Genomic DNA, 12097 nt, shown 5'->3' on the forward strand with positions numbered 1-12097 from the left:
AGGCCTTCCCATCTGGTCAAGGAGAATTTTGAGATGCATTGTACTTCTTTACATTTCATAAGTCCATATCCATATCTGTTTCTTTAAAAGCTGATTATGTCAACTATTACAAAATTAAGCACATTCACGAAAATGACCTTTATTATGCTCTTAGGTTTTACTACATTTTTGAGTTTACCTATAGTTTAAATAACTGGTTACTTAATGGGTAGTATAGTTTGGTGGTTTGATGTGATAACATAGGCAATTTGTAGATGTATCAATAGCTTGCCTGGAATTCATTTCTATGAATGGTTTTGTTAATTCATGGAATGTTTGGTGAATAGCATTGGCTGACTGGTTTCTTGGCGTTCCGTTTCTTTTTTCTTTCCAAGGAACTAGGGTGTCTTGTGTCTAATAGATCTTTAGCTGGAGTGAAAATCCTCCAGTCCTTGACTGACATTTCATGTCTTGGTGAGAACTGAAACTATTGTGCTTTGTTTTTTAGTTCACTATGCAGTTTTGCTATAATACATGTTTCTGTAAAAAAAAAAAAATAGCTTCTGTGTAAGTGGTAGATAAGGGAGTTAGGTCCATATAATTTGGAAGTGGCATCAACTCATATACAACTTTTTCTAGATAAGAACAGCCAGAAAGACGGGAATAAAATAATAAGGAGAGGAAGGAGAGGAAAAACCTCTTAATTTAGCTGCTGCACTGGAAGCAGAAGGTATTACAACTTTGTTTTGCTTTTTAATATGCTTCACTGATACACTAGTTTCTAAGAGAAGTGCAGTAAAACATATACATTTGTGGATTTGGAAACTGTGTTCTCATAATTGGGTCAGGATTTTTTTTTTCCTTTGTGTATTCAAATAATTGTTCTTAGTAATAAGGTTATGATTATAATTTTCTTTCTTTCTTTCTTTTTTTTTTTTTTTTACTATACTCTATTCCTCTGAATTAAGGTTTTTGTCTTAAGCTAAAATGAATCATATTGCTACATCCTTCTTTTTTGGTAGTATTTGCATGGCATATCTTGTTCATACTTTAACATGTGCTTGTCAGGATAGTTTGCCTTAGATATTTGTCTTACAACTAGCATATTGTTAGATTTTCCTTAAAAAATTCAATCTGATACTATGAAAGAGTTAAATGTTTTTAATTTATGTATATTACCTTTATATTTGAGTTCTTTTGACAAGCTTGTTTTGTTACTGCTGTTGGCCAATTGTTTTATTTTTATTTTTGCTACTTTTAATTTACTCCTATAATCTACTCCTATAATTGGTACACATTATCCTTTTCTCCCTCTTCTTAGTTCTAAAACCTATAAAATGTAGTTGTATATAGCTTTAATTAAATACCATTACTTTTTTTAAATATACATAATTAAGTGTAAGTTAACTCAGTGTAAGGTCTCTAATTTCTGTCCTTGGTTTAAAACAAAACACACATTCAGCACACTTTACCTATTGAACCTTTTCATTTCAGTATAATTTATTCTTGTCTACAGTTTAGTTCTACAGCTTTTAAGCTCCCAAAGTTATTACCCTTAGGCTCTCTTTTAGGATACTCTTTTAGGAAAATTGAAAAATGAACACCCACTCCCGGCTCTGACTTCACATGGAGGTTCCACGGGCAGGTGCACTTCCTCCTGGGCCAAGTTCAATGACAGCTTTGCAGTGCAGAGCTCCTTTCCCAGTTGTATCTATCATTCCTTCTCCAATTAGTGCATTCCCAGCATTTCCGCTCTTTAATTTCTATGCATTTTAAAATCTCTATGGAGGCTGTAATTATGAAGTAGAATGGTCTTGTCTTTTCTGCTCCTTGTGCTATTTTTTCCAGAAACCCTTTCTGCACTTCCCCCGCCCCCGGCCCCCTTAGTTAATTTAAGATTTTTCAGAACTGAAAATTTGTTAGGAAGACTTATATTAAATGAGAAGTGTCTGTCTGCCTCATTCACTATCTAGGCTAACAGTAAGGTTTCCTGGGTTGTGCATTGCATAACTCAAGGACATTTCATTGACATAAAGTTTGTTGGGTAAGGTGGTTGCTAGTATTTCATGGTATCTGAATAGTAAGAATAATTACACAGTTAAAAGAGTTAAATAGTACTATGAGGCTTGTGACCCCAAACAACAGCATTGTTCGTCATTCCAGATGGTATGGGGCTATGTAATGATCTGGCAGTCTGGGCCCAGGAGAGAGTCTTAGCCTTGGCCTTGGCCAGTCTCCTAGCTTTAGATTCATAATATGACTGCAATTTCATAAATGCCTTTTGAGTTTGGGGAATTACCCTGCATTTTTTTTTTTTTGGCAAGTCCACAACCAGTAATTTTAGCTTCAGATAGATATCATAAACTCAGAAAACTAGAAGATGCCTGTGGCACTAGTTTGTGCAACATTGTAAAAGACTACAGGACAGGAAAAAAGACGGTGATGGTCATGTCTCTTCCGCTTTAGCTCTTGAGCTCACAATGTCATATTAGTTATAAGGACTGCCTTCCCCCGCCCCCCCCCCCCCTTTTTCTCCCCTACCTTGGCTTTTAAAGGGTGAGGGAAGGAGGTCAGAGAAGGTCGTGGGTGAGCTATCCTTCTAAAAGTCTCAAACTATAAATAGGAACTAGTATCTTTAGTAACAACTGATGTTAGCTTCCTAGGTTTCAGCTAGGGCAACACCTAGTTTCAAGTTAAATTTCACTGAAGGAAAGGTCTAGCATTTATAGTTCATTAACACTTATTCCAGCCTGGCTGTAGTTCACCAGTCTCAAATTATATTTGCTATAAGCAATGTTGCCTGGTAAAAAAAAAAAAAAAAAATCTGAAATTTCATCTTTGTAAGTTTTCAGGGAATCACTGCTAGGGGAGGGTAAGCTCAAGATCACAGGGTAACATTGTCTTTTCTTCAGCTATTCAGCGTATAGTAAGGCCTGAGACCCTTTTCTTCCTGCTTTTCATCTTCATTGTTTTTTGTTTTGTTTTGTTTTTGCTTTTTCTTCTTTTTCTATTATTTTTGTTTCTTTTCTTTTTTTTTTTAATTTTTTTTTCAACGTTTATTTATTTTTGAGACACAGAGAGACAGAGCATGAACAGGGGAGGGGCCAAGAGAGAGGGAGACACAGAATCTGAAACAGGCTGCAGGCTTTGAGCGGTCAGCACAGAGCCCGACGCGGGGCTCGAACTCACGGGCCGTGAGATCATGATCTGAGCCGAAGTCGGACGCTCAACCGACCAAGCCACCCAGGCGCCCCTCTTTTTGTTTCTTAATAGTAGAGCATTTTTAAGGAAAAAAGCCTTTATTGTCACTTTAGATTTTAGGAAGAAGCAGCGACATATGTATGTCTTTTTTTTTTTAAATATACGAAATTTATTGTCAAATTGGTTTCCATACAACACTCAGTGCTCATCCCAACAGGTGCCCTCCTCAATACCCATCACCCACCCTCCCCTCCGTCCCACCCCCCATCAGCCCTCAGTTTGTTCTCAGTTTTATTTAAGAATCTCTTATGCTTTGGCTGTCTCCCACTCTAACCTCTTTTTATTTCTTCCCCTCCCCCATGGGTTCCTGTTAAGTTTCTCAGGATCCACATAAGAGTGGACACATATGGTATCTGTCTTTCTCTGTATGGCTTATTTCACTTACCTTACCTACTGAATTAATATACATAAATGTCCTAACATAATTCTCTTTTAAAATTGATATTTTAAAAGTACTTTTCCCTGGACAAGCAAAATGCAATATGTTGGGTGAAAACTCAGTCCCTTGTGTTACTTAAAGAACATAATAAAATTTTATTGTGTATTTTCTATAGAGTGTATTTCTATATCGAAGAACGAGGAAGGGAAGAGATTAGTATAAGAGTTTTTGAGTGGGGTAGATTTTAAAATGCTTCTAGATAATAAATACGTGTAATTGAACAAATTGTAAATTTTAAGAGTTACAATTCTTGATACTGTGAAAAAAATACAAATATTTCTTAATGTTTATTCTGTGTTTGCATTTGCATTTTATTTTGATATTATTGTGATTTAGATAGTTTATGTCCCACAAAAGACAAACATTACCCTAAAACTTCAAATTTGAAGAAAGGAGGAAATCTTATCCTGAGCTCCTTAAAATTTAAATGAAAAATAATGCTTAAAAAATAGTCATTGGAATAATTTCATGAAAAAATATTATTTAACACTGCAAAAAATGTAATTCTGGATTTACTCTAAGACATAGATGATTTATTAGAATTTGAATTATCAGTTTGAAAGGGAGTCTAAAAAACTATGAATGTAATAGAGCACTTCCTTTAATTTTATTAATATTAGTAATTGCTTAATTTATCATATTTCTACCTAGCCTAGTTGCAATTTATAAATTAATCTAGGTGAATGGTGGAAATCATGTTTTTTTATACATTTGACTCTGACACAAGTGGAAATAGAATATTGGCATTTTATATTTTTCAACATCGTGTTCTCAGTGACTGTTTATTGTCTTTGTATTTGTAAAGGATACAGTAATCTTACTGAGCATTTATGGCTTGATATGCTTATCTAGAAATTAACACAAACTTTTAAATATTATTATATTTGTATTTTGAGCTTTTTTAATATTATATTTTTCAAAGCAAAGAGAAAGGATTATATTCTAATGTGACCTTTTGTATTATTTTGCAGGTGTATTTTCTTGATTATAAATCAGTACCTTTTGATCAGAAAATGGAAAACCTAATACAGATTAGGGAATATGCAAAGGAAGTGAAAAAAAGAAATATTTTATTATGTGGTCTTCTTATATATTATCCACAGGTAGGTAAAATTTTTGTCTCAGATTTATGTTCTGTACACTACAGTTGTAAGGGTGAGAACGTGAGTTGTTAAAAGCAAAGATACAATAATGATGAGAAGAATTGTGGCTGGAAAGTTACCCATCTATTCATGTTCTGTAGTAGGTGGAACTCTCTTGACTCTAACGGAAAAACTTATTTATTTATTTATTTATTTATTTATATATTTATATATTTATTTATTTAAAAAATTTTTTTTTAACGTTTATTTATTTTTGAGACAGAGAGAGACAGAGCGTGAACAGGGGAGGGGCAGAGAGAGAGGGAGACACCGAATCCAAAACAGGCTCTAGGCTCTGAGCTGTCAGCACAGATCCCGACACGGGGCTTGAACTCACAGACCGTGAGATCATGACCTGAGCTGAAGTCGGACGCTTAACCAACCGAGCCACCCAGGCGCCCCAAAATTAAAAAAAAATGTTTTGATTAACAAAAAAAGTGAAATTGGTGAATATCTTACACAAGGTGGCCCTCATGGATTGTCCAAATTTAGCAAATAAAAAATACAGAATATCTGAATACATTTGAATTTCAAATAAACAATAAATTATTTTTTTTAATTAAAAAAATTTTTTTAAGTTTATTTATTTTTGACAGAGACAGAGTGCAAGCATGAGCTGGGGAGGGCAGAGAGAGAAAGGGAGACACAGAATCTGAAGCAGGCTCCAGGCTCTAAGCTGTCAGCACAGAGCCTGACGCGGGGCTCAAACTTACGAACTGTGAGATGGTGACCTGGGCCGAAGTGAGACGATTAACCAACTGAGCCACCCAGGCACCCCTAAACAATAAATTAAATATGCCCCAAATTTGGAATTCAAAATTTGAAATTCAAATTGAAATAGACTTTTGTATTTAACTGAGTTCACAACTCAGCCATTTGTATAGTTTGAAATGGCTTGTTTCTTTTATGTTGTGCTAAAAATGTTGGTGATCAGGTTTTTAATTACTTGAAAGCAGTGCCTGGCATTCATATTATAAGAGGGCATGGTATTTAATCAGGGAAAAATTCTTACTGTCCCTGTATTCAAAACAGAAAGTTAGGTAAGCTGAAGGCAAAATGAATTAGCATTATAGATTCTGAGTGCAGAGAAATGCTATTTAAATCAGACTCTTTGGAGAATCTGTTAGGGAAGATGGATTTGCCCTTTGTGCATAGATTGCTTTCTCTGAAATGCAAGAATGCTTTGTAGCTTGTTACAGGTACCCCACAGGAATCAAGAAAGTGAAATAGTCCATGGGGTTTTTAATGGTGTAGAATAAAAGTGATTTGGTATTGACTATGTAAGGAATGACATTTAAAGTTATATAGTTGATGAATAACAGTTATTGTTTGTGAGATTTTTAAGGTACCTTGTTAGCCTGAAGGTAACAATATTTATTTTGAAACAATGGATTTTAATTAAATATAAGGACCATCGTTTAGCCAGTTCGTTGGTTTCCTTTGAGATGGTTTTCTCTGCTTCTAAAATATGTAAGCATTACTTCCAGTTGATCATCAAGTACGAGGCAAAGCTGAATTTACTTAGGATCTTGTAAGTGCAATATGTTAGCGTTATAAGGGCTGTTCAAGTCAGAACAGCCAAGGACTAAAGATACACACTTGCGGGACAGCGCATAACTGGTAGAATAAGAATAAAAACTTGGGTCTGTATCTTTGTTCAAGAATATTTCCTCTTCACCAGAGTGTCTTTGGCTGTACTCCAGATTATTGTGGTAGGAATGATCAGTTCTTTCTCTTGGGCCATGCAAAGGAGTCATGGATACACAGTAGTAACACTATACTATCCAGATATAAAATATAGTTCTTTGAAAAAAATCTCAAAAGCTGAGAACTGGTAGAGCACACACACTCTCTGGGACTCTGTTTTTCTATGATTTAGGCTAAGCACAAAAAGTCTGTATGCATTGTAGTTGACATGCCAGTGGACAGTATGGTCTGAATGAACTATAGCCTGCCTAGTGAAATTTGAATTTCAGATAAACACTAATTTTTCGTATGTCAAATTATTGCATGAAGCGTACTTAACACTAAAATTCTTTGTTATCCCGCCTGAAATTCAAATGTAAGTAGGCATCTTGTGTTGTTATTTACTAAACCTGGTAACCCTTGTAGAGTTGATATTCACAATAAAATGCTTCATTTCCTCCCAACTGGCATGCTCTACACATTAGTGGAATGCAGTTGCATATCTATGTGACTCTGTACCTGGGAAGGCTTCCTGGTCGGAAAAGTGGCCTTGTTGAAAAGGAGCCACCTTTCCGGCCTACAACTTTGTATCTGACCATTATTATTTTGAGCAAATTTGGACCTTTCAATCGAGCTATCTACTTAGCTATCAGGAGTGGGGAAAAGATGACCTTGCAAAGCCTTCAAGATATGTCTCTCATCTTTTTAGGAAGCAAAGATAGCTTAAGTAGATGTTGCTTTTGTTTTCCTAAAAATAGAATAGTAAAGATGTTTCAAATATGTGAGGACATTTAAAATACAGTGTTTAATTTTGTCCTTAAAGACACAGGTGCCAGTTGGCTGTTAGCTCAACACATGTCCAGTGCATAATTCTACCTTAAAGAGCATTTACCAAAGGACCCTGGAATGTTCATCAGATACCCCATTAAAAAGGGCTATGGTTAAAAAATTGGGGAGACATCAGTGAATAGAGTTAAACAGATGTCTTCTATGAAGGGCTTTTCACAAATGCTTAATATACTAATGAACATTTTATATCTCCAAATTGGGGACAAACTGGATGCTGTTTTCCATTTTCTACTATACCTGATTAAACATGGACAACTCATGAGGCTATTCTCTAAATGAAACTTCAGGGAATAGCGCTCATAAATAGTCCACGTGTAAAGAAAGCAGTACCTCTGGACAGTCTTTTTACTTTTTTTTTTTTTTTTTAACTTTGACTTTTTAATTCAGTACTAATTTTTCCACTTAGTTAAATCAGTATCTTTAATTTTGAGTGCCTACTTGACAAGTATTATATCAACACTAAGAATACCAAGTTTCGTAAGGTGGAACTTCTGTCATTGTTTAGTGAGAAGAGTGTTGGTTTGTACTTTCCGTGGTGCCGGGAGACATAGCTTTTTGTAGTGTTCATACGTTGAACTTTGTTTCCTAAACAAATCCATCTCTATGATAAGCATTAGGGTGTTTTCATAGATTGTTATTATGTGTCCTTTTCAGTCTCTGATCTGTGAAACCTAGATCAGTGAAATATAGAAAGATTTTTAACCATTTTTCATAAGACATAACATTAAGAGTTTGTTTGGGTAGGCTTTCAGTTTACTGGTAATTCCTCCTTGGAAGATAAAATGGATTGGCTTCAGTATCTGTGCTTGTACGTGTGGTCTTTCTAGCTTTAAGAAGACCTGCATTGTTATGTATATAGTATCTCTGGTTATGTGCATGGTCTGGACTGCTTGGCTGCTCCTTCACAGTGTTGACATACAGGATAATTATAATTAAATAGAATTATGCAAGCTTTTTTTTTTTCTTTTTAAACATACGATGCTGTAAAGCCTCTATTTGTGTTTGTATAGAGTTCCCCATAAATATATAGGGCTTTCTGTGTTTGGTGAATTTAAACTTGTTAATTGTATTTCAATCGTTTATCTTTTTGGATCTGTAATATAACCTATGATCAATTAGCCATAGTTTCTTCATAATTAGACATTTGCAGTCTCTGTGCATCTTTAGGGAAGAAACTGATTTGGAAAAGGTTAAGGATTGATTCCTTCTTGAGTATAAATGTTCTACAATGTTATCCATGATCAGTTACTGATAATTCCTTGATAATTCACTTACTCACAAGTGCCATCTAATTATATAATGTTTCAACTCAACTCAATTTATCCATATTTTTTATTGATATAAGAAATGTTAACAAATGCTTTGCTTAGCTCTAGATATACTTCATAACTTTGCATATTTTTCTGATCATAGAGATAACATTTGGTAAATTACTGAATATGTTCCTTATCTATATCAATGTAGTAAAGAATAAATTAACTTTTTCCAAAATTGACTTTAAAATATTCTGCTAGCTTCAAAAAATTAGTCCTTTAAAATAAATACCTTATGATTTCATTCATATGTGGAATTTATAAATAAAACAGGTGAACATAGGGGAAGGGAAGGAAAAATAAGATAAACAGAGAGGCAAACCATAAGAGACTCTTTTTTTAATTTATTTAAAGTTTTTTTCAAGTTTTTTTTTTTTTTTTTAATGTTTATTTTTGATAGGGAGAGATTGAGACTGAGTCTGAGCGGGGGAGAGGCAGAGAAAGAGGGAGACACAGAATCTGAAGCAGGCTCCAGGCTCGGAGCTGTTAGCACAGAGCCCAACGCTGGGTTTGAACTCAGGAACCACGAGTTTGTGACCTGAGCCAAAGTTGGACACTTAACTGGCTGAGCCATCCAGGTGCCCCAAGAGACTCTTAAATACAGAAAACAAACTAAGGGTTTCTGGAGAGGAGGTTGGTGGGGGAATGAGCTAAATGGGTGATGGTCATTAAAGAGGGTACCTCTTAGGATGAACACTGAGTGTTGTATGTAAGTGATGAAGCCCTAAATTCTACTCCTGAAACCATTTTTACACCATATGTTAACTAACTTGGATTTAATTAAAATTTTAAAAAAAGGAAAAAAGAAAATAGATTCTTTGTAGATACCTTCAACTTAGACTTATGGATCAAGTGGCTGGCTTGACCATTTATGTATTAAGTTTTCTGACTTTATCATCGAGTGCTCAGTTCCTCAAGTTGTAAATAAATAAGGAAAGATTTGAAATTTATGTTCTAGGCTAGAAACGTAGCATAAAGTTAGCCCTTAAAATTTGTTGGATGAATTTAAATCAAGTCCTATTCCTCTTTCTAAAATAACCTTACAAGCATAACTGTGAATAATTAAAACCAGGTTTTATAGCTTAATCTACATAAAGGATCTTAATCCCCCTTTTAAGTATTCTTTTAAATTTATATGTAAAATATTACTCTTCATCTTATTATTCTAAGTTTATGATGCAAGTTGTCATGAGGTAGGTCCATGATATAAATTATGTATTTTGGGAACCTGTGCTAATTATTTCAAATCTGTATGTGATGATAAAATAGTGAAGTTATAGACACTTAGTATTTCTGGCATGAACTGTTCAAGACCATAGTTCAGAGCTTTCAGTCTTTGTTGAAGTCTAAAATATTTTTTTCATGTCACAACTCTGATTTTCAAGGCAAACATTTGCAAGTATATTTTTAAAAAATGTTTCTTGTAATTAACTGGTGATAATATGTAAACTGTTTTCCTGAGTTCTGTGAGCCAATTCTAGCAAATTATCAAACACAAGGGTTGGGGGGGGGGTGTTTGTTATGGGAACCCCTGATCTATATATAGCCTGTTGGTAAGGAGTACAGATGACCCTGACTTGGATTGCCATCTGAACCAGAAGGTAGTCTTGTGGGACTGAACCATTAACCTTTATGGTCTGTGCTCATTCTGGGTAGTTAGTGTCAGAATTGTTTAGTGTGGGAAAAATAAAATAATGAACATTTGGTATCAGAAGTGTTGAGAATAGAAAAACAGTTATCCATTTGTTGAATATAAAACTTGATATATGTTTTATGTACCCAGTACCACTAGAAATGTTCCAAACTGTGGGCATTCTTTCGGTAATGAAAATGCTGTGACTTAGAGCCTCCAGCAAGTTGACAGTAGAGTTGTAGCATGAAAAAGAAACTTTGTTGTTACTGTAATACAACTTAAACCATACTCACCATTTCACAGATGGGGCTTCTAGGTTCAAAAGATATTATTCCAATGATAAGTATCTTTTTTGATGTCATTGTATAGACAGTGCACCATTGAATAATGTGCCCATTGCTTTTTGCATTCAGCTTTATCCCTCTTCTTCACAAAGATAGCATGAAAAATCTTAGTAGGTATTTTTCTCAAGTCCAGACCTAACATTAGTACACTTTTCTCTTGTTTGAGTGTTCTACTGGTATTCTGGGAGGAAGAAATAAGTTTAAGTTGTTGTTTTGATGAAGTTACATTAGGCCCAGCTGATGAATGATTTTCTGTGCCAGTGGCTTCTAAATACTGGTTCTTGTAAAAGTCCTTAGCTGGCAGTATTATATTCACCTGACGAATTTAATAAATATATATTTCTAGCCTGTACCTTAGGGAATCTATTTCAATCGATCAGGCATATACCTGGGGCTCTATATATTTCACAAGCTCAAGCCCTGATGAAAGTGTAATGTGAACCAGATTTGGATGATTGACTTAGGTGAGTGGTTCTTCAGTATATTGACATACTGGAATGAACTGTTGACCCTCTTTAGGTTATTTATGACTGTCACCTCTGTGGAGGTTCTGGAATACCAGATGACATGATGGAATGTGGAGATGAACTTGAGTAAGGGAATGAAGAATGACCATTTGAAAAAGTTTCTCCGCTAACTCTGAGATCATCTCTTCTTGTTCATTAAGAGCAAACATTCTAAACACTCATAAACTATCTGGTTAAGTTTCTTAGTTGTAAACAAAATGTATCAGTGGTTGTGTAAAAGAAAGTTTTATTTTAGTACATTTTGTATCTTAAAGAATTTCTGAAGAGTCATGAAGCCAAGATTGGATACCACCTAGTCAAGAACAGTGCAGGGGGCAGAAATGCTCTGCTCCTCTGTGACTGTGCTAGTAAAAGTGCCTTCCATCACTGACTCTGGGTACATACGATGCTAGGAAACTACAGGTAGAAACTGTACCACAGATCATACAGAAAATTCAAAGTCTTTGCCTTAGACCTACTTTCCCTGTTTCTGAAACCAAGCCAACCTGCTCACTGCTACTTTCTAAGTCTCCTGTATGTGCATAGCAGAATCCATAGAATTTTGATAAAACAGAATCTGAAGAAATGTAGTTTTTTTTTTTTTTCCTCTGTAGTCTCTCTAGCATATTAACGAAAACTGGGGTATGGTTGGAGAAGGTATTGGTTGAACCACTTGGCAGTGTTAGCCCCATCAACCTAGGTGAAAGAATTTTGTCCTAGGTTGAAATCACAGTACCTTTAACATGTTATATTGACTGTCAAGGGCTTGTCATTTACCTGAATCCAGGCCTCCATGTGGTATTTTAATGTCACAATTTACACATTTTTTTAAATAATATTTTACACCTGAATTTTTATGACAATAGAATCTGTAAACTCTGTAAAATTTATAAGTCCTGTACCAGTTTTTTTATTTAATCTATACATCTTACATGCTCAAGGATT

The 12097-nt window shown here is 34.8% G+C and overlaps 1 protein-coding gene across 3 annotated transcripts in view; it reads left to right on the forward strand.

The window, feature by feature from the left end:
- The window catches only part of CRPPA (CDP-L-ribitol pyrophosphorylase A), a 325844-nt gene that overhangs the window by 190950 nt on the left and 122797 nt on the right, over nt 1-12097 (forward strand). For all 3 annotated transcript variants that reach the window (XR_015246505.1, XM_086694960.1, XM_025929290.2), the window contains exon 9: nt 4651-4782. Coding sequence is in view for 2 of the 3 variants with exons in the window: in XM_086694960.1 (XP_086551086.1) it covers nt 4651-4782 (132 nt within the window). In the remaining variant the exon portion in view is untranslated. The remainder of the gene's footprint in view (nt 1-4650; nt 4783-12097) is intronic.

Source organism: Puma concolor, chromosome A2, assembly GCF_028749965.1.
Source record: "Puma concolor isolate L17-30 chromosome A2, mPumCon1.1.hap2, whole genome shotgun sequence".
Classification (NCBI taxonomy): Eukaryota; Metazoa; Chordata; class Mammalia; order Carnivora; family Felidae; genus Puma; species Puma concolor.